The sequence below is a fragment of the Cyprinus carpio genome, chromosome A22 (genome assembly GCF_018340385.1).
Source record: "Cyprinus carpio isolate SPL01 chromosome A22, ASM1834038v1, whole genome shotgun sequence".
Taxonomy (NCBI): Eukaryota; Metazoa; Chordata; class Actinopteri; order Cypriniformes; family Cyprinidae; genus Cyprinus; species Cyprinus carpio.
The window spans coordinates 16,834,775-16,857,916 of NC_056593.1; the positions used below are offsets into that span (position 1 = coordinate 16,834,775).

The 23,142-nt window shown below is 39.0% G+C and overlaps 1 protein-coding gene and 1 long non-coding RNA gene across 4 annotated transcripts in view; both read right to left on the reverse strand.

Annotated features, from left to right (window-relative positions):
• Positions 1–3,612: 3,612 nt before the first annotated feature.
• LOC122134455 overlaps positions 3,613–23,142 on the reverse strand; it is a 56,106-nt gene continuing 36,576 nt past the window's right edge. Inside the window, exons 2-5 of one of the 3 annotated variants that reach the window (XM_042712130.1) lie at positions 5,471–5,803; positions 5,235–5,339; positions 5,004–5,101; positions 3,613–4,473 (exon numbers count right to left, since the gene is read on the reverse strand). In XM_042712130.1, the coding sequence (XP_042568064.1) occupies positions 4,366–4,473; positions 5,004–5,101; positions 5,235–5,339; positions 5,471–5,803 (644 nt within the window). In that variant the 3' untranslated portion in view covers positions 3,613–4,365. The remainder of the gene's footprint in view (positions 4,474–5,003; positions 5,102–5,234; positions 5,340–5,470; positions 5,804–23,142) is intronic. The other 2 variants (XM_042712131.1, XM_042712129.1) reach the window with 2 other exon arrangements.
• LOC122134918 lies at positions 12,591–22,585 on the reverse strand. Its single transcript, XR_006153216.1, has 3 exons — positions 22,234–22,585; positions 21,684–22,093; positions 12,591–12,669 (listed from the first exon to the last, which is right to left on the reverse strand). It is a non-coding gene; the product is annotated as an uncharacterized LOC122134918 (long non-coding RNA).

The following is a 23,142-nucleotide window of genomic DNA, read 5'->3' on the forward strand; positions in this document are numbered from 1 at the left end:
CTCCATTTTGACCCTTTTTACAATATATTTATAAATTATATAAGCACTAAAGTCATGATCATCAGGTATGCAATATTGTTCTTTTAATATCACACACCTTTCCTATAAAAATAAGCCACAATAAATGGAATTAAACAAAAACTAAATAAATGGAACTTGCAGGAAAGAGGCCTAAATGATAATACGAAAAAAAAATAATAAACTTAAGTATCCGTATCATTATAGCACGCAGACCACCTGATAGACTACTGGATAGATAATAGTCTAAATGATAATGTTCAAAATGATCTGAGACTAAGATAGATGTGCTCAAACTGCCTCAAGCAGTTATGTTTTTTACTAATTTATTATATTTTTTTAGTTTTTTAGTGTTTTAATGAATTGTTTTGATTTTTTTTGTATCTTTTGGGTCCTGCTGGAGTGGTTGAGGGGTTGTGAATTAAATGTTTGAACTATTTAAACAACTGTTTCTACACGTTCTGATACTGCAAGTCTACAAGTCACCTTACTGTGTGTATGCTAAACATCTTAAAGCTCACCGAGATCTAGCCTAAAATTTATTTCCAAACATAAATCCAAAATAATTGCATGAATATCTTTGTTTTTTATATAAAAATCTTATTATAATATGTTTTTGTCACTATGAGGTTATAAAGCACAAGCACACTTCTCAAACAGGACACCTTTTTTTTATGTTCTGTGTTGTGTTCTGTTGTTGTATATCAGTAAGAGTCTTTTTGACCTATCCATGTTTCAGTTTCATGTAAGTTGGAGGAAGATGGCCACTTAAGAACAGTGTAACTTTTTATTTAATTCTATTTTATTCCATTTATTATTTTCCCTGAGGTCCACTTATAATGTTAAGAGTTCATGTTTATTGACCACACTCTATATGACCCTTGTTTCCTGTTGTGTAATATATTAAAAGAAGGAAAGAAGATTCATGTTAAAGCAATAGTTCACCCAAAAAGAACATTTGCTGACATTTTACACACTCTCAGGCCATCCATGATGTAGATGAGTTTGTTTCTTCATCAGATTTGGAGATATTTAGCATTATAACGATAATGATTAGTCATTACATCACTTGCTCAGCAATGGAAGCTCTGCAGTGAATGGGTGCCATCAAAATGAGAGTCCAAACAGCTGATAAAAACGTTGCAAAAACATTAGGGTGAGTAAATGTTTTATATATGATAGGAAACATGTTTCCTTAAGAACAGTTGTTGGATTGTTGATGTATAGCAGGCATCAGACTTGTCTCCCTATTTATTTATTTATTTATTTATTTTCTGTCATGGTCATAGTTAAATAAAAACAGGCACAATAAAAATATTGAAAATAAAAATATATTTAAAATATATTTTTTTCAATCTCTCTCCCTCTCTCTCTATATGATTGTTGTTATATGTTAAATATTAGCAATAAGTCTTTAATGCAATTTTACTGGTTGCTAACTTAAAGTCCTGACTTTGCAGCTCAAGTCTGCCCCCTTGTGGTCAGGAGCATTGTGCATTTGTTGTGGTGTGACAGTAACTTCCCTTAAAATAGAATTAGATAGATTTGAATGATAGAATTGATTTGAATGTTTTTCTTTGTTTTTTGGAATTTTGATTGCAGATTCAAAATCTGAGATAATGTTGAGGGTCATGTGAGATCACTGCGGTTCTCAATATAAATATCCTGAGAAGACTATAAGAAAAAGTAAGCAGAGCATCAGAAAAAAAAAAAAAAATTAAACAAATTAAGCATTGGTTGTATAAAACAGTGCAGATATTATGTTACATGTCATCCATTTGTTTTTATGTTCATGTTTCCTCTTTTTAATTCCTGTTTCTTTGGTAACATTGGTTTCTGTTGATGTCATTTGTTTTATCACTCGTGGGCTTGCTTTAGTTTTGTTTAGTAAATGTTTTGTTTTCATTTAACAAAGACAACCTGCTGCAAATATATCTTCTAATCTCTTGTCATTGAACTGCACTGTGACAGAAGAATGGACCCTTTGAAGCCCAACTCTGGTCCCTTTATCAAGCAAGGTAGCCACTGCAGGATTTCGTGGAGGACTTTCTAGAACTCTGCCATCAGGTTTGTTGGAAAGGGCTTGATGATCACCTCCTTCTCCAGTCTATGCCAATGGGGACTACCTTTTGCTCACTGCTCCAATATATCGAGTATGTGCTCTGGCTCATTGGTTCCTCCCTAACACTGGATACCTATTCCTCACACTCTGTGTTCCTTTCAGCACCTGCCTGCCCATAATCTTCCAGTGTACCTTATGAATCCAGGGCTAGAGCCCGGAGTCTTATGGAATAGTAGTTGCCTACCAGGGTGATTGTATAATGTCATGTTTTGTTTCTGTTAAGGACTCTTTTCATCCCTTTGTTTTTAATATTCACATTTACTATTACAACAGTAGTTCCTGTTTCCTTGGTTACCTTGGTTTCTGAACATGTCATTTGTTTCTATGCTTATTTTATCATCTGTGTCTTCGCATAGTTGCTAGATTAGTCTACATATTAATATACCGCAGTTTCAGTTGTTATATTTCCATTCTTGCTGCTTTAAAGGCAGACTGATGTAAATAGATTCTCTAAGCACACTGTGACACAAAGTTAAAGTGAAGCTAACTTGATAAATAATATTTGGAACAAATGTTCTGAGACATCCAGATTTTCTTTTTTAATGAACTATATAACAGTTATGTCATTTTATACTGAATGGATTGTAATAAATCACATTTTAATTGTTTCACGTAATGTATAAATGTTTGGGTTGAGTCTTGAGGTTGTTCAATATCCATAACTTAAAGCTTTTGTAGGTCAGAATTTTGAAACTTCTGCACTCTCTCTGGTTCTGATGCTTCCATGAACAAACAACTTTAATAATTCTTAAAAGTTATAAAGTGAATTTAGATTTAACATTAAAGCAATAGTTCACCTAAAAATGCAATTCTGTTCTTATTTAATCACACACAAGGTATTTGGAGCTGACAGCTTGGAAAAAAGTATGACCAATAATAAAAATGAACACCAGAAGTAATTACATGAAGGGAAGTAAATTAATTTTCTTTTACAACTGTATGTATAGTAGTGTAGTCATTCACTGCTGGTTTACTTCAACAAGTGATGTCCCAACACAGTACCAAAATCTTTAAAATTAGATATTGACATTTTTTTTTATATTACCAAGAACTGCACAGGCCCAACAATATGCAAACTGATTAACATGACACATGCTGAATAGAAAAGATGATTTTTAGTTTGCTTTATCAGAGTTTGAGACTTTGATGTCATCATCAAAATTTCCTTTTTCTTTTTAAAGTTAATGAGCCTATGAATGCAGATTATGTAGACGGTTAGTTTGGTTACCATTTCACTTTGTTAAATGTAGTATTGTTTTTTTTTTTTTTTTGAGGTGTAAACATATATGGTCCATTTTTGGGACGCAACCCAAAGCCACAGCATATTTTAATTAGTCTCAATGGTATTTGCTCAGAAGTTGCTGGAAGAAATGAAATAATAAGTTGAATGTCACTTCCTGCAGCAATGATAATTACTGTACTTCCTGGTTCTGAGACACAGAAGGTTTTGCTGAGCATTACATAACAGTCATGAGAAACTGAGTCATTTATATATTTATTTCATTTTATTTTATTTTTTGTCAGGCAAAAAGGAAACTTTCATCCACCTTCACTTGATAAAAAGTTTAAACTGTCTGTCTATATGCATGCAAAGGTTTATGTTAACGTCATGTATCAGTTGACCAAACCAGTGGAACATTTCTTTCACATAGAAATGTGCTAACCACAAAAAAGAGCTGTGCAGAAGTTTTAATATGTAAGAACCAAATTATTCAAAACAATTAACATGCAAGCCAAAAATAAAAAATATAAAAAATAACTTTACTATATTTATTAAGCTTTAATCATGTGATTTCCACAAAAGTTCTGCAAAATTTCATGAAAAATAAAGTAACACAAACTTGCAAGTGTAAGCGGCTGTAACACACAGAAACCACATTGCCCTATGGTTTACATCAACTCTCACTGCTCGCATGAACATCTTAGAGAACTTAATGAGAAAAAAAAAATAAGATTATTTTTGAAATGGTCTGTATAAGAATAATAATACTAAATACAAGTGTATAGCATTATACTAGCATTTTCCACTCTGTATATTTAGATTAAACACACACACACACACAAAAAGACTGATTTAGTTTATTAAACAAGACTAATTTACTTAGTCTTTACTTAAGACTCTTGTTACTCTGTGGTTTAAGCAAAAACAATGAGAAAAAAAGAATAAGAACAAAAGTAATAATACAATTTGTTAAGACATTAATATGTAGATACAATTTGTAATGTTAAACAGTTTTTACTGGCTGCAGAAGAGAGTAGGTGGTCTGGTCCTGGTCTGGTCTTGGGCGAGGTCTGTTTCTTCTGGAGCACTTGGAGAAATCAATGTCAGCATACTGAAAGAAGAAGATCATACAAATGAATGGCCGTATACTGTATTTAAGACAGAATGAACAGTTAGATGGTCATAATCAGAAAATAAACCACGACAGGGTAATCAGGAACATGCTTGTCTTGTATTATACTGACAGGTGAGAAGAAAGAGAGAGAGACTTAAAACTATCACAACAATCAAATATACATCTTAGCAGTTATTATACACATAATACATTATAATATAAAAATATTATAATACATTATATAATAAAAATATTTGACCAGAATGTTGCAACTGACCAATTAGAACTGAGTATCCCAGACGGTTTGTGCACTAAGTTTTTAAATGTATTTTTCAAACACACATTTCATGTAATTTATTTAATATGCACAATTAATCTGAAAGGATTAACTTGGATTAGCAACAACTAAAAGATAACTGTCAAATCACTAAGTACTAACGTATGAATGCAAGAATAACCAGGACAGGTTAAAATGTAGACCAATATATTAAAAGTAATTAAGCTAATTTATTGAAGAAGTATCTTACCTGTGGATCGTTTGTGTTTTGAGCTGCTGTTGTACTTTGAGGTTTCTCTGAAGTATTTTTAGATCTTCTGGTCGCGTCAAGGCAGCACTTCACCAAACCTGAAACAGTACTGAATTAAACATCTCTGAATTCACATATAACAGTTTTAAAAGAGTCGCCTTACCTAGAGTTTCCTTGTAATTAATTGAATTAGACTTTAATATGAATGTAGTAATAGAAAAAAGTCCACACCTATTACTGCAATGATCAGAAGCACATTCAGCAGGACAGATGTGATGGTCAGGTTTCTCCATGGTGTCTCCTGTTGTGATTCTGTCTGATTCCTGTGGACTGAGTCTGTAAAAGGTTTCTAATTCGATTTTCAGTCTTTAACAACTTTATGAACATATACAAAATAACAGTATATTGAATATATAAAAATTCATCATATGGTTTGAAAATACATTTGGAATCAGAAAACAACTCACCAGTGAAGTAGATTCTGGTGCCGTTGCTGAATTTTCGTGGTTCACTAGTTTTCACACAATAATAAACTCCTAATTCATCAGCGGTGATATTTCTGATGAGCAGACTACTGTTAGTTTTCACCGAGTATTTGTGTGTGAAGATGCTGTTTTCATATTTAGCTGCTTCATATGTGCTACTGTAAGTGCGTAAGATCGACTCTGGAGGATCCGGTAACTTCAGTTTGTACCAGTAAATCTCCTCTATATCAAGATCACAGCTTATAATCACATCAGCTCCTAAAATTACTGCTGTGTTTGTTAGACTCTCTGTGGCTTGAGACCACATGAACAGATCTGTGAGAGAAATAAAACTGTTATTAAGACAAATAATCAAAAGAAACCCCATTTATTAATTCACGAGTTCACATTTACATATAATTAGCTGAAGTATAAAATGCATATTTGGCGTGCTGTCTGGGGAAGGGCTCCAAGCTCGGGAATGGCCCGAACCTAGAGTACCCCCCCACATAAGTGTAAAATGAACTCTAAGTGGAGGAGATGGGGTGGAGGGGGGATGCTGATAAACTGTCAATGGACAGGGGTAAGTCAGCTGTATTTATACCCTAGTGTTGATTATCTTAAGTGAGCTCCACCTGTGCTAATTAGGCTAAGTATCTGACGTGCTCCTCCCGAACCTTGTTAATGAAACATCATTTCACGAGTTCACACTTACATATAATTAGCTGAAGTATAAAATGCATATTTGGCGTGCAGTCCGGGGAAGGGCTCCGAGCTCGGGAATGGCCCGAACCTAGAGTACCCCCCAAAAAAAGCAATAGCAAGAGGACAGCCGCCAGACTAAGGACCCCCCCACAATAGCATTGAGATCTGGCGGGGCTGATATTTGGAAAGTCAGCTGGTTGGCAGGCCAGAAGAGCCTACGTACTCCTGAGGGAGTGACTTATACATTTGGAAAGGTAGGCCCTACTGGCTGCTGGGATCGAACTACGTGATTTATGGCACCCGGTCGGGAGGGCTCGAGCCGTTGCTCAACCGGAGCACCTCACTGCATTGGAACTGATGAGCCCTACCAGCCGAAGAAGGAGGAGCAGCGTGATTGAATAGCCCGACCAGGGGGGCCCGAGTTGCCTCGACTGGAATAGGTCACAGTGTTGGCGTACGGGCCCTACTGGCTGATGAGCCCTTGCTAATCAGTGGGCAACCAGGGCAGATAACTGACCGAGAGGGCCCATGAAGCCTCCAACTGGAGATCGAGACTCAGGACGACGGACGTGTAGGTCCTCTCAGTTGAGCAGATAAACAGGCTTTTGGGCCGCCGGCAAAGAGGACTCTAGCCACATCCGACGGGAGATCAATACTCACGACGTCAGATGGATAAGACCTGTTTGTGGGCAGCAAGTAAAGAAACCCGACCGGGAGCACTCTCGCCAACATCTGACATGAGCACAATACTCAACGGCATCAGACGGGTAAGCCTCGTCGGCTGGGGAGCGGGAAAAGGAAAACCCGACTGCGCGGGCTCTCGCGGCATTCGATGGGAGATCAGGACTCAGGGCATCGAACGGGTAAGCCTCACCAGGCGGGGGGAAAATATTTGGACAGCGTTTGGCAGGAGGTCGAGACTCTTAACGTCGTACGGCTGAGCATCGCCACCCGTCAAACAGGAACGTAAAGTTAGGTGGCCGTGAGACTCGCGCCGACGTCCGATGGGAGGTCAATACTCAAGGCATCGAACGGGTAAGCCTCTCCGACCGTAGCATGGAGAAAGTAAAGTTAGGTGGCCGTGAGACTCTCGCCGACATCCGATGGGAGCTCAATACTCAAGGCATCGAATGGGTAAGCCTCTCCGGACGTAGAAAGGAAAAGGTAAGGTTGTCTAACCGGGAGGCTCTCGCCGACGTCCGATGGGAGCTCAATACTCAAGGCACACGAACGGATAAGCCTCTCTGGACGTAAGACGGAAAGGTAAAGTTGTGTTGTCATGAGGCTCTTGCCGGCGTACGATGGGAGCTCAATACTCAAGTCATCGAACGGGTAAGCCTCGCTGACTGTAGGAGGAAAAGGTAAGGGTGTGTGGCCAGGAGGCTCTTGCCGACGTCCAAAGGGAGCTCTATACTCACGGTATCGGGCGGGTGAGCCTTTGTTGACCATAGGATGAAAGAAGTAAGTTTGTCAGGCCGGGAGACTCACGTCGACATCCGACGGGGGGAGCTCAATACTCGCAGCATCGAACGGATAAGCCTCGCCGGCTGTAGAAAGGAAAAGTAAAGTTGTCTAGACGGGAGGCTCTCGCCGACGTCTGATGGGAGGAAAATACTCGCGCCATCAAACAGGTAAGCCTCTCTGAACGTAAGACGGAAAGATAAAGTTGACTGGCCGGTATTTGGCCAGACGGTGAAGAGGTGTAGATTTTTTTTTTTTTTACTTTAGCGGTGACCGATGAGGGTTTGGTGCGCTTGTTTAATGTGAAATTGGTTGGTTCTGATGTAGCTTTGGTATGCTTCTGATGGCCATCTTCCTAGCGTTTGGATCTGCTGTTTTGAGACCTTTTTGGGCTGCTGATGTTGCTGCCCCAATGCGAAAAGAGTGGCTAGAGAAATTCCCTGCTGGGATACCTGATAATTGCAGGACGGATTTTAGATGCTTTTGGAACCAGAACGAGTGACGGGTTTTTTTTTTGGAGTCGTCTAAAAATAGTGGTTCGTGGGGGAATTGAGTCTGAGAATTTCTAAGGCGGAGGTACTCGAAGATGGACTGGTATGGTTGGATTGGAGAAGAGAGCTTAAAGATGTAGATAAAATGACCTTTCTTGGCTTGGTCTGTTTTGCTTTGTTTGATTAGGAATGAGATTGTTTCCCTATCAAGTATGGTTAGGTCTGAGATGGTGGGGTTGATTTTTGGATCGAATTTAGAAGAGATGGTTAGTTCTGAGCATCTAAGAAAACCGAAAAAAGCTAGAATAAACATGGCGTCAAGAGTACGGGCTGTACTGAGCGGTTGGTAACGAGTGCAGGGCGTGTGAATACATTTTGTGAGGATGTCTAGTGTTATGGGTTGCCTGGAGTCAGGATGGGTGGGCTGGGATCGCTGGATTCCCCTAATCAGAAGGGAGGTTTGAGAATTATTAATTTCGGGTGAGGGAGCACCGAACATCAGTTTGTGAAAAAAACTGGACACCACTCAGATAACCTTTGATGGACCCGATCTGGAGACCTTTAACGCTGTTGAGATAGGATATGAATGAGGTGATGGTAAGTAGGGAAAAATCGGGGAACAGTATGTTGTATGATAGGTGGAATGCTCTAAAGCAGGGGTGGCCAACCCTGCTCCTGGCGATCGACTGTCCTACAAAGTTCAGCTCCAACCCTAATCAAACACACCTGAAGCAACTAATTAAGGTCTTCAGGCTCACTAAAAAATTAGAGGCAGGTGTGTTTGATTAGGGTTGAAGCTAAACAATGCAGGACAGTCGATCGCCAGGAGCAGGGTTGGGCACCCCTGCTCTAAAGTATCTCCGATCGGTAGGGTCAGGCTGGAGGGTTTAGGAGCAACTGCTTGGAGGATAGTGTCTAGTGATGCCTCGAGGAGGGGTTTTAAATGGGTGGGGTTACGGGAATATTAATTCTGAATAGTGAGGTACTGGAGTGGGGAATTGGTCCGCCTCTGGAACCAGCATCCTGAATTTCTGGAACAGAAAGCGAGACAGAGTCAGCAATTAGATTTTCTGAACCTGGAATATGTTTAGCAATCATTATGAATTGGTTGCATGCTGCTATCCACGTTAAGCGTCTAAGGAGAGGCATGAGGTCAGGAGAATGAGTGCGGCCTTTGTTAATACACTGGACGGCTGCTTCGTTGTTGCAGTGTACTAAGATACTTTTAGAAGCCCATTCGTTTCCCCACAGAGAGGCTGCTACCACCAGGGGGTAGAGCTCGAAGAAGGCTGAGGACAGAGGGGAGCCCTGCAGCTGGGGGGGCCATGGAGCTGCAAACCAACGACCTTGGTAAAGCCTCCGTAGCCAATTGAGGGGGCTGCGTCAGTAAATAATTGGATGTCGACGGGAGACGAAATTTGGTTGCTGTAAAAAAGGGAAAGGCCATTCCCCTGTTTAAGGAACATTATCCATAATTTAAGTTCGTTGCGGCATGCGTTAGATAGGGAAATGCATTCCTCGAGCCCGTGTACGGATGACGCGAGTGAAAAAAGATGCGAGGTGAAAGGGTGGCCCTTGGGAATGATGCGCATGGCGAAATTTAAGTGCCCGAGCTGAGAAAGGAGTTCGCGTTTAGAACAACTTGGGCTGTCGAGGAGGGTAGACGCGACAAGGATTATTCTATCGATCTTTTCCTTAGGCAGAGAGAAAGTTGAAATTTGACTGAGTCTAAGATGATACCTAGGAATTCGATGGATGTAGCGGGGCCCATTGTTTTTTCCTGAGCGATAGGGATGCCGAGCTCGGAAAAAAACTTTTGGACTGTGAGAATGTGGGCAGCTGGGATTGCGTTGGGAGGTGGAGATGACAGGAAGTCGTCTAAGAGGTGAATAAGGTGGGGAATTGCATAATTATTTGACAAAATCCAGCAAACAGCTTCTGACAGGTGTGTCGAAGATTTTTGGGCTGTTTTTTGCCTCCGAAGGTTATCGGCGCCCGAACGGCGAAATAGAATTCCCCGAGCCATCGTTATCCCAAATAAATGCTATGAATCTGGATGCATAGGCATAACTCTGAAATCTGAGGTGATGTCGTTAATGGGTATGGACCTGTATGATAGCCTTAAGCCAAAAATATCACTGTTTTACAGTATATACAGTTTTTTTTTTTTTTTTCTCTTCTTTGATTTGTTTCCTAAAAAGAAGGAAAAAAAAAAATAAATGAAGACTGACATCTTTATTTAACATTTTTTTGTAATTTTAGTTATTTTTAGTTTTTTATTTTGTTTTTTTTTAATTTAATATCGTTTTGTTTATATAACAATAATCATACACCTAATCTGATTAATAACCCAATTTGAAGCAAAAACCAGAATGTTCTCAGAAGCTTTGTGAAATTATACCACGTAAACTTTTATTAGACAATCATCTCCCTCATCAAAACACGTTCATATAAACACCCAAATCAGTATTGGGGATTTTCCTCCAATAGTTCGTGCATCATGAACAGTGAGTGATCTGCCTGCTACAGCAAGTCAAAATTTTTTTTTTTTTTTTTTTTTACATCAAGAGGGCTCAGATGAAAAAAATGGCAACTTTTGATGTCCACATTCGAGGATTTATGATTGCCGTAGCACCTCTGTTGTAAAGAATTGTTTAATTCAAGATTAAGTGTATTTGAATTAGACACGGGAGCGGACACTGCAGTGGCAGTGGAGAAATATAGATAAGAGGCTCCTGCGGGAGCGGACACTGCAGCGGCAGTAGAGAAATATAGACAGAGGTTTCTGCGGGAGCGGACACTGCAGCGGCAGTGGAGAAATATAGATAGAGGCTCCTGCGGGAGCGGACACTGCAGCGCAGGCAGTGGAGAAAATAGGGAAAAGCTTCTGAGGGAGCGAGAACTAAAGCATGTTTTTTTTTTTTTTTTTTTTTAGGAACGTGCAACTTTAAGGTTATTAGGTTTAAAAACACGTGCATTTCCTCTTAATCACGCGAATAAAAAAAAAAAAAAGTATTGAAAAACTAGCCGATGCGCACGTTGGCTAGACTTGGAGAGAGGTGCCTAGTAATATTCAGGTCACATGTGAATTAGGTTGCACTTGTTGATTGGTTCTTAGTGGTAAACCTTATTTTTAGCTGTACAAAACGGCTGGTTTAGCTGCTTGATATTGACGATTGATGTGTCCTATCATATTATTTTAATCTGTTATCTTAAGAACACTCTAGTTTGTACTGCAAACAGTTTTACTGTACGGTGTTAATCTCCTCGTTATTTACCCATAGCGGCTAATGAAATGGAAGTCTCACCCAGGCTTACTCGGCGTTGAGGAAAAATGTGGATAATCGATAGTCGTTTAAGTACATAGCTGAAATCATTTTCTCGCAAATCAATCTTTTTCATCCGTTTATCTGAGTGAAGTGTAATTTAAAATACAGGAAAAAATACTCGCGAAATTAAGAAAATCTTAGAAATTTCTTTGTATTCTGCGCCGTTTGTGACAAGGCTGAAAATAATATAAAGAGCCTTGTGTCACAACGTCTTTAGCAACTTTCAGCAACAAATGACACCTTTTAGCGACTTACCTAAAAATGTATTTGCAACACTTACTGTGCCGCTAGCGTGAGAGCTTGAGGCCCGGCTGCACCATGACGCTGCGGCCGGATGAGCCACGGTAAAAGGTTGAGTGGAAGCGGGAAGCCAGTGGGGCTTTGCTGCGGTAAGATCGGCGGCGCTCCCAGGCTCGTTGGCAGCCAGCCACTGCGAGCCCGCGCTTAAGGACGCCCGTTTTTATGTGCCGCGGGGCAATGGAGGTGTCGAGCGAGGTGAGTTCGGGGCCTTGCGAGTTTTGCCCGATATATTGGCTGCCCTGTTGTTGTGGATTTAGGAGTGAGGTTTGGCGGATTGCAGGGAGACTAATAACTTATATCGTACGGATCCGCTTTGTTTACTTTCGCGAGGACGGAGCGTCGGAATTAATCGCCGTTTGCCTCGGGATTACGTGCGGTCTACTTCCGATTGGAGGAATTGTAGGCACAGCCTAAAGATAAAAGGACACTGGGGGAAAAATGGACGTGACGCCCGTAGATGCGAGGTTAAGCCTCGGCGTCGTGGGGAGCATGTGCTGGTCGAGCAGAGCAGCGGCTGCAATAGAGCTCGGAGCTCGCGGCGGTGTCTGGCGGAGAAGAAGTGATTCTGGGCCCGGCAGATTGGCCAGAGAACTGAAACATCCCCAATATAGACCTCGTCTTCTAAATGAGAAACGCCGAGTCTGCCATATAATGGCAAAAGGTGCTAACCGAATGCTGATAAACCGTCAATGGACAGGGGTAAGTCAGCTGTTATTTATACCCTAGTGTTGATTATCTTAAGTGAGCTCCACCTGTGCTAATTAGGCTAAGTATCTGACGTGCTCCTCCCGAACCTTGTTAATGAAACATCATTTCAGTCAAATGTGATGTGATAAACATCGTCTGATCCAGATGAATATCTTCTATAATGTGATCATTCAAACATCTCTTACTGTGAGCGGAAACACTATGAAACCTCAAGCACACAGAGAAGAGGAAGTCAGAGCTGGGCTTCTCTGATAGCAACATATTTTGTATTAATCAATGTTTAAGTTTGAAGTAATTAGCAGTTATGTGCGGGTGGGTGGTAAACAGTGGTGGCTGGTGAAAAATTTTCTTGGTACACTGCCACGTCCAACAATTTTAGCAAACATCCCAGTATGATTTACCCAAGACTTGACATTTTAAATAAAGATAATTGTTTTACCAAGTTCAAGATTAAATTTGAGGATGATTCTCACAAAACTGTATATTCTGCAAGAATTCTTCAGGATAACTTAAAACATTTTTTAATTTTCATAACTCACAATTTATGTAAACCATGCAAAAAAAAATAATAATGAATAAATTAAAAAAAAAAAAAAGGAAAAAATAAATGTTTTTAGAGCATTTTCTACAACTACAAGTCAAGCTGCGATACCAAACAGGGCTACACGGAGATGCCAACAGACCACTATACCAGTCGCCTTAACTGAGTTTATATAAATTTAAACAGATCCATTCAGAATTATTAAACAGAGCAAAACACAAATTTAAAAAAGCATTCTGAATTCGTTGAATATGGCGATCTGAAGGTGGCTCAACATCACAAGTGAACAGTTCCCATGCCCATATATAGGATTTTGTATATATATATGTTATAGGCTATAGCTGACGATGGCAAAATCATATTATTATAATATTATTCTTCTTGTGTGCATTTGTAAATTTATTGCCAGACATGCGACCATACTTAAATGTGCACATGCAAAAATCTATCAGAGGGCACAATCGGGTTCGAGTCTCAGTACCGTCAGGAATTGTCAGTGGGTTGGAGTGAATGTGCAGCGCTCTCTTCCACCCTAAATACCACAACTGAGGTGAGACCCTTGAGCAAGCCACTGAACCCCCAACTGATAAATGGACAGCAATCAAAATGTGAGTACCGATTTTCAATTAAGTTTTATTTTATAATGTTAAAACAATGCAAAGTGTACATAGCCAAAGTGAAAGCTGCTAACTAGGAATAATTAATTCCCACAAATTAAGAATGTGTGTACTAGTTTTATTAATTATTACAATGTTCTTAATTCGGGGTCACAAGAGTACGGACTATGTTGTCGCAATAACTCAGTTGTGGCAGACTTTAACGCTGACCATTACTGGAAACAGGACGGTTCTGGGAGTACAAGATCTTCCAATTGAGTTAACCCACAAAAAAAGTGGTTTTCGGGGCTCAGGATCAGGACTAGCAGATCTAAACACTAGATTTTGAGGCCACTGATGTGAAGGAAATTTAAAAAAAAACTATGGACCTTGTCTCCATCTACTGTATGATCAGGTTTGGCCAGCTCAAGCGTTCTGCCTCTAGTAATGTCATCTGCTGGATTCTGTGCAGAAGAAATATATCTCCAAGAAGAGGGATCAGTGAGTTCCGAGATTTCAGTGATTTGATTGGCTACGAAAACTTTATAACGGCAGGACTTGACATAAGGGGATCATCCCAACCCCGAAACTTCATCCAGCATTTCTGTATAATGACCTTAGCTTGCGCTGTAAAGGGAGTAAAATAACCCAACGGGTCATATTTTATGATCATATGAGACTAGCAAGAACTTTATCAATATTGTGCATAGTTGTTGCGTTATACTCCACAGTTCGAGATCAATACCCCAATGAATTGGAGGGACACTGCCAACTCAGACCCAAAGCTCCTTCTTTTGGATCCAAATGGTCTTGACTGATCCAAAGTTCAGCACTCTCAGATCTGGCTTCAGAAGGAAGATGTCTCACAACATCAGGGTGGTTACTTACCCACTGTCTGATTTTAAATCCCCAACTCATAAGTAAGGAAAGCATGCAGTCAAGGTAGTCCTTTGCGACTTGCACGTGTGGGAAACTCTCTAAACAATTAACCACATAGAATGACTGACGTACAGAATTCACTATATCTTCATAACCTCCTTGTTGGTCGTGGACATGCCTTTTTAAAGCATATGCTGCGCAAAATAGACTACATACTGTACCAAATGGCAAAACTTGCCATTCGTAGACATCAGGTAGATCTGATCTCTGCATGTTGTGCCACAGGAAGCATAAGAGAGAACAATCTTCTGGTAGTAGCCTTATTTGGTGAAACACAGATTTTATGTCACCACTAATGGCTACTGGATACTGGCGAAATCGGAGTAAGACACCAAGTAAGGAAGGGCCTAATTGTGGACCAGGAAGGAGCTGGTTGTTTAGTGATGTACCTTTACATTGATAGGAACAGTTAAAGACTATATGTGGTTTCCCGTTAGGCTCAACAAGATGATGAGGGATATACCGTGATTCCTTGGATGAGTCATGAGGTTCCACTTTGGAAATATAACCAGATTTCTCCAACTTGGCAACTTCGTGGTCATAGAAAACAGCAGATTCAGGATTTCTTTGGAGGCAGCACTCAATACATCTGAGGAAGTACATAACTACATTTGGTGAAGCTCGTAACTGAACAGCAAAAGCAGCACTCAATAAAGGAATGGCATATCTTTGCACACCATCAAACATAGACTCTTTTGGTATTGGAGGCTAACAAGTCCATAGCTTCTTGGTCCTGCTTGGACCTAGTGACAACTTTCTCGATTCTGAAGGAAGAATGTCTAATTGCCATAATTTCTCTACATCATGGCGAAGATCCTCAAGTGGATTAGTGATGGTGAAAAGACACTGCATCTCATCAGTGTTAGGAATTGGAGTTGGGCCTTGAAGTACCCAACCCAACTTGGTCTGAATTGCGGCTGGAGATTTAGGAGGTCTGAAATACACCTGGTCAGTTGGGTTTATCAGTTGTGGATAGTCTGCCCCAATAAGGATACGTGGTTGAACTTTAGAGAATGCTAGAAGTGGTTAATCTTGAAGATGTCTGAAACATCTCTTTAACCCTCTGGAGTCTAAGGGTATTTTTGGGGCCTGGAGAAGTTTTGTCATGCCCTGACATTTGTGCTTTTTTCAGTTTATTATAAATATCTAAATGGCTAAAGTCTAATCTCACTGTAATCAGCACAAACTAGGCTATAATAATATGTGAGAGCAGCATGTATGTACATGATTGTGTTTTTAAGAAAAAAATGTTTATGCATGGTTAGTGAAAAACTAAAAATGTTAAATCACTTGAATAAGGCAATAAAACACATACAGAAAATTGGTTCCCAGAAATTTTGAGAACTGGAGCTTGTAGCCTAGAATTTTTTTTTTCTAAATGATGTGAAAATCATCTTGTTTACTCACTTACAGAAAACAATATTGATTTAAATTTTCTAAGACATATTTTGTTGGTAAAAGTCATATGGGAGTAGGCGTCAACTATCATGAATTCACACCTGAGAAGACAAAGGCCCGCATAATGAGCTGCATAATGAGCCATTCAGTCAGCTGTGTCACTGAGAGGGATGAGTTACAAGAAAGAATGAGGACAAAATAAATGTATATAATTTTATGTTTGTAGTTTATTAAGAATATATTTAATTATCCCACAACATAATTTAATATCCACTTGGGGGAGCAGTTAAAAAGTTTATTAGGAACAATCAAAGCTGACTTTCAAAATTAATTTTTTGCATCATTACTCCAGTCACACAATCCTTCAGAAATCCTTTTAACAATCTTATTTAATACAAAAAAAAAAAAAAACATTTATTGTTATTATTATCATTATTATTATTATTAATGTTGAAAAGAGCTGAGAATATTTTTTTCAGGTTTTTTAGGGGGGATAAATTGAAAGAACAGCAATGATTGTTACATTTGTTACAGTTACATTTATTGGTACATTTATATTATTTACATCAAGCTTTGAATGGTATAGTAGTGTATATTGTTATTGAAACTTCATAATATTCACTTGATTATACATTTAGTCAGGAATTATAGTTTGGAAAAAGTCTAACTAGTAAAAATGTTTACACGTTATGTGAAAACTAGTACAAGTATATAAATAAATGAAAAGAGACTTACTCTGTTTATGATCTCTGCTGAATAAAGTGCTTCATTCTTTTTTTTTCTGAGGAAATCCAAATCTCAAATCCTCAACCACATCACATCTTTTTGGGGTGAATTATGTCTTATTCCTCTCATCGCGAAGCAAACAGTAAAATAAAAAAAACTTGAACAGTCTCGCTGCGTTGTCTTCTGTTGTGTGGGCGTATTCAAGCCGCGCGCTTCAGTGAAACATTTGAATCTCAATAGCGCGCTCGGCGCGGGGGCGTGGTCGCATTAGAAGATAATGAAGGGAGACGTGAAAAACGGACATCGAGTTGTTTTCATATGGATTACTTTATCACAGAATATTTGTTTTCGGCAGCACTTATTTAGTTTAAAAGTAGACATGTCAGGCTTTCTATAGATATCTCTCTCATGTCTCTTCGTTGAGTATTCACTGAGTTACAGTGCATTTTAATGACACGTTTGGAAATGAAGATCAGCGCAGACAAAGGCTGCAGACAGCACTCCTTGTTTGTTATATTTATTTTATAAGTGCACAAAGTTTTGTTGTTATTATGTCTGTATACAAAAAAAAGTAGACCCTTTACAGATTCGATTGATGTATTGCACTTATCTGTACGATCAAAACTGAAAGTGTAATTTAAGTTCTTTTCGGGGTTATCAGGAGAAAATACCCCAAAACGCGTATACGCGTCAATCGACTTCAGAGGGTTAAAGTCTCGACAAGGTATGTCTGTTCTGCCAGTCCCAATCTGGCAGAAGAAAAGGCCTTGGAAATTATATACTTCCTTTCTGGATTGGCAGTTGAGGATATTTCAAAGGTACAGAGGAGCCTTCAAGCGCAATAGTATCCTGGTGTATAGTTCTAACAATTAGGGACTCAGCTTCCCCCTTGAGACCTAGATAATCAGATGGAGAAGTACCACAAAAACTTTCAGGAGTACCTTACCGGAACCTCCAAGTCAACTAAGACAGAATGTACCATTATCCTGATTATGACGGTTAACTCCATGAAAGATACAAAGATGTCAGCCTTTATACTGTGGACAGGGTTTTTTCAAGTCACAGTCAATAGCTTGATGGTTGAGCCCACATTTCCAACATCTTTTGTTCTCTCTAATCCACTCATCCATTTTGTCATCTTCTAAAGCTCTGAAAGAAGGTCACAAGCCAATGAAGTGCTGTGTACTGTAACAATATGCACACGAATACTTAGAACTCTGCCTTTGGTCTCTCAGATGCTGGGGTTGCTTATTAGTGGATCTTGATACAACAGAATTACCATTAGCTCCGTACAAGACTGTTCGGGTGTTAGAGTCTATTTTCAATTGAGGTTTACTCAGAAGTGGTTTTGGAGGGTCACTAACTTGATCAGGCATACCTTGACATTCAGCCTCTTCTTGAAGCCAGGCAGAAAAGTTAATCAGATTGTAGCTTTGACACATAAGATAGCACTGGCATAACGTGCAAAGTTGGTCGTGGTCTTCTCACCTTGGGAAGAGCTAGAATGGCTTTGATTTCCCTCAAAACTAGCTGATAGGGATGTCCATATTTCTGTTGTAGTGCAAAAAGAGCCATACTGTATGGTCTAAGATCAATAGCATATGCTAGAGCTAGGTTGCGAACAGTAGGGAATTTTAAATGATCCAACAAGATATGGTATTTGTTGTGTTGTTATTAATGATGTGGTGACAAATTTTTTGTAGGTGATTGCAACATTGCAAATTCTTGAGGATCATCATTAACCAAAAAAGGAAAAGAAGGTCCCTGAACATGAGAAATAGGATAGGAAATGGCATATTGTGAACAATAATATGGCTGGGAATATGGGTGAGAATGAAGAAGAGGAATTGTAGCTGCTTGGCTAGTGGGAACAATTGGTTGAATGAATGGAGTAGGTTGTTGTAAAACAAGATCCCCTGAGTGACCTACAGAATGTGGCTGCGTATGATAACCTACATTAGCTGAGGAGTGAGGATACATGTGGAATCAGCTGAGGCTGAGAGGGTAACTGTGATGTATTGTGTGAGGACGACTGAGTATGAACTACAGATGAGGAGCAGTGTTAATTTCGTTAACAAAGACGACGACGAAAAATATTTGTTAACGTTTTTTTCTGTGACTAAGATGAGACGGGCTAAAAATAATATCCGATGATGAAATTATGACGAAATTTATGCCGCGTCTTTGTTAACTAGACGAGACTGGACTATAATATTATTTGAGGACTACCGGACATTCAAAATGCATTCAATAGGCTACTGTCCTTCAAAATGTGTGTCCCTGTCATTGGATTGCGATCGGATAAGGGGCATTTGCATATTCAGTCAGTATAGCAGCCGCAGTGGATGGATAGGCTAATAAAACACGAACTAGCGATCTGAAACAATGGCCTCAGCACCTGAAGGGGTAGGGATAAGGTAACCAGACGTCCGTTTTTCCCGGGAGTCACAATTCGTTGTCGATTAACTTAAAGTTAATGAAGGCGTGCTGATAGAAGTGTTCTCTCTCGTGTGCGTTCGCACGCTCCACTTCCTCAGTTCTCATATACAGCGCACGATCTGTTCTCAGTGCTCAAATACACACACAGCAGTCCAAATGTTTATCGTGTAGAGTATCTCACGTAAATAAAGTAGGTTATAGATTAAGTGAACGTGAACAGGTGTGTGAAAACTTAACGTGTGTCAGTATTTCATGCATGCCTTGTCTTAAAATGACAGAATTCCAAATTAAATACCTATCTGTCATTAATGTTAACCAACAAAAGATGCTAAATAAATGTATACATGTTAAGTAAAACCTACTGTATCTGAAAAATGGGTTTAATTTGAATATTTGTTTTATTTGTATTATTGTGCTTCTTTTTTAATATATATATATATATATATATATATATATATATATATATATATATATATATATATATATATATATATATATATATATATAAATACACTCACCTAAAGGATTATTAGGAACACCTGTTCAATTTCTCAATGCAATTATCTAATCAACCAATCACATGGCAGTTGCTTCAATGCATTTAGGGGTGTGGTCCTGGTCAAGACAATCTCCTGAACTCCAAACTGAATGTCAGAATGGGAAAGAAAGGTGATTTAAGCAATTTTGAGTGTGGCATGGTTGTTGGTGCCAGATGGGCCCGTCTGAGTAGTTCACAATCTGCTCATGCATAACCATTTCTAGGGTTTACAAAGAATGGTGTGAAAAGGGAAAAACATCCAGTATGAGGCAGTCCTGTGGGCGAAAATGCCTTGTTGATGCTAGAGGTCAGAGGAGAATTTTTCCACTACAAATAGGAAAAAGAGGCTACAATTTGCACAAGCTCACCAAAATTGGACAGTTGAAGACTGGAAAAATGTTGCCTGGTCTGATGAGTCTCGCTTTCTGTTGAGACATTCAGATGGTAGAGTCAGAATTTGGCGTAAACAGAATGCGAACATGGATCCATCATGCCTTGTTACCATTGTGCAGGCTGGTGGTGGTGGTGGTGTAATGGTGTGGGGGATGTTTTCTTGGCACACTTTAGGCCCCTTAGTGCCAATTGGGCATCGTTTAAATGCCACGGCCTACCTGAGCATTGCTTCTGACCATGTCCATCCCTTTATGACCACCATGTACCCATCCTCTGATGGCTACTTCCAGCAGGATAATGCACCGTGTCACAAAGCTCAAATCATTTCAGATTGGTTTCTTGAACATGACAATGAGTTCACTGTACTAAAATGGCCCCCACAGTCACCAGAACTCAACCCAATAGAGCATCTTTGGGATGTGGTGGAACGGGAGCTTCGTGCCCTGGATGTGCATCCCACAAATCTCCATCAACTGCAAGATGCTATCCTATCAATATGGGCCAACATTTCTAAAGAATGCTTTCAGCACCTTGTTGAATCAATGCCACTTAGAATTAAGGCAGTTCTGAAGGCGAAAGGGGGTCAAACATAGTATTAGTATGGTGTTCCTAATAATCCTTTAGGTGAGTGTATATATATATATATATATATATATATATATAATAATATTTTTATAAGTTGCTCCTTTTTCACTACTGTTAAAGGGATAGTTCACACAAAAATGAAAATTGTCATAATTTATTCAAGTTTTTCCAAATTCAGTCCTTGATTCAAATTTCTCATAAGCTTAATTGATTTGGTCAAAAGAGAGAAGAATTAATGATTATTTTAGTTTGAAGACTACATATAAAATAGCTACCAAAATAAATTTTGGTAACTACAATTCGGCCAAAACTACTGACTGAAAGTAATGACTAAAAGTTGACAAAAATTTAATGACTTTTCGTGGACTAAATCTAGACTAAAACTATGAAAGACTCAAATGACTAAAATGTGACTAAGACTATTAAGCATTTTCGTCTTAAGATAAAGACTAAGACGAAATCAAAAATGCCTGCCAAAATTAACACTTATGAGGAGAAAGAGTTAATTGGTAAATAAGTGCCTGGCTGTAGTGAACCAGCTGGTTGCGCCAAGACCTGCGATGCTTACATTTGAGGTGAATGGATATTAACGGGGTCAGAAACTACTGTAACTACAGGAGATTGGGTCATAGTACCTGATTATAGTTGTGATGTATCATGTGTATGTGTATGTTGAGGTGGACTATGTAACAATGAAGTTGGGGGAGGCAGAGAACTAGGCCTACAGTACACAATGAAAGTGGTGATGGAACAGCTGATGAATTACTTTGCTTACATGTTGATTTCTGTTCAGCTTTCTTCATACATGCACACAATTTTTGAACAACAGGTGGTTTAACAACAGCATTATCATCATCAAAAACTCAGATAAATTAGAATGTTTAGAAGAAACTGCTAACTGTGACATTCTAGACAATCTCACCCAACATACCCTTAAGTCCAAGTATTTTTTGTTTAACATCCATATCAAGTAAGTCATGTTGAGACTGTTCACCTCGAGCAGATGAGTAAGAAACAGATCTTAAAGAACATGGATTTCCATTATCAGTTTGTTGATGATCACTTACGATTGATGTTGGTAAGGAAGAAGGTGGAGGAGGAGCATGTTGTCATACCAAACAGTCTGCAAAGCGGGCAGGAGGATTTCTCATTCTTACACTACACCGGACTGGATGTCTTCCATAGTAATCCATCCCACCAAATTTCAAACACTCCGGCTCGAAGGTCCATATGTTGAATATGAGATGTTAAATATCCAAAGTTCATTAAAATTGTAGAAACTTGGTGGTATGTCTGATTAAAACACTGGAAAAAACATCAGTCCTTTGCTCTCTTTTATTACATTAGATTGAAGAAACATAAATCTTTAGCAATTCACATGACATGAAGTTCACAAATTCACATGGAGCAGGACTACTAGGATGGACAGGATGCACAGGATAAACAGGATGTGGTCAAACAGGATGGTTGTAAGTCACTACAAACAATACAAAAAAGAAATTAAACTCAATCAACTCACCAATAAACATCAATATTGAACTCAATCCAAATAGGGATTAAATATCCAAACAATTTAAATAAACAAAATCAAATTATAAAATTGGCAAACAAACTTACTTAACGCATCCTAAGGGAAGGACTCAAAAGACAAGGTTGGGTTTCCATTCAAACACCCACACCTCACCAATGCAAATGAAAAAAAAAAAAGGAAGGAAGTAAGGTCTATTTATAGACCTCAACCAGGGGAACATGGGTAATGTAGTGCACCATATAGGGAAATGTAGTTTACTAAGAATTGTGGGAGATGTAGTACAAAGAAAAAAAAGAAGAAAAATTAGAAAAAAGAAACAAATGAGTCAAAGTCACAACAGGTCTACACCACATGCAGTCCATGGTTATCATGTGTTAGTTTCTGTCATGTTCTGCATGGCCAATATGAAGTGATTTTATGGATTTGGTTAGTTACAGGGATCTGAGGAGCATTTGTTGGTACTTTAACAATGTTCACATTTATTCATCTTTATAGACTAACTCATAATAAAGATTCACCAATGGCCTTAATTAGGGATTACATTAACAGTATCTTTTAACTATGCTGCAAATTATTGTATCTTTATCTTAAATGTATCCATTGCTTCAAAATAATTGTTTTTGTACCATGGTTTGCACCTAAGGGTGTTCTCAACGAGAAGCCCTGTTTGTGGTTACATAAGCTAAATTCTTCCCAGGTGCCTGTCTACCTTGACAGGAAGGAACAACAGGACATCCTGTTTGCCTGTCTGAGAAGAGTACTGCATAGGACACCAATACAACTGAGCTTCTCAGATGAAGTGCAGTTCATCTGTGGTGTTCTTTTTCCAGAGGTATACCGGATCATGTAATGTGCTTGTGTGTGATCCTGCTGCTGCACTTACAAAATCTACTGTATATAAACTGCATGCTGGTGCCACTCCTGTATGGACCCATGTATAATGGCTTGCTGTTCAGTAGTGGTATAATAGTATATTTAAATTAACAATTTTTTGA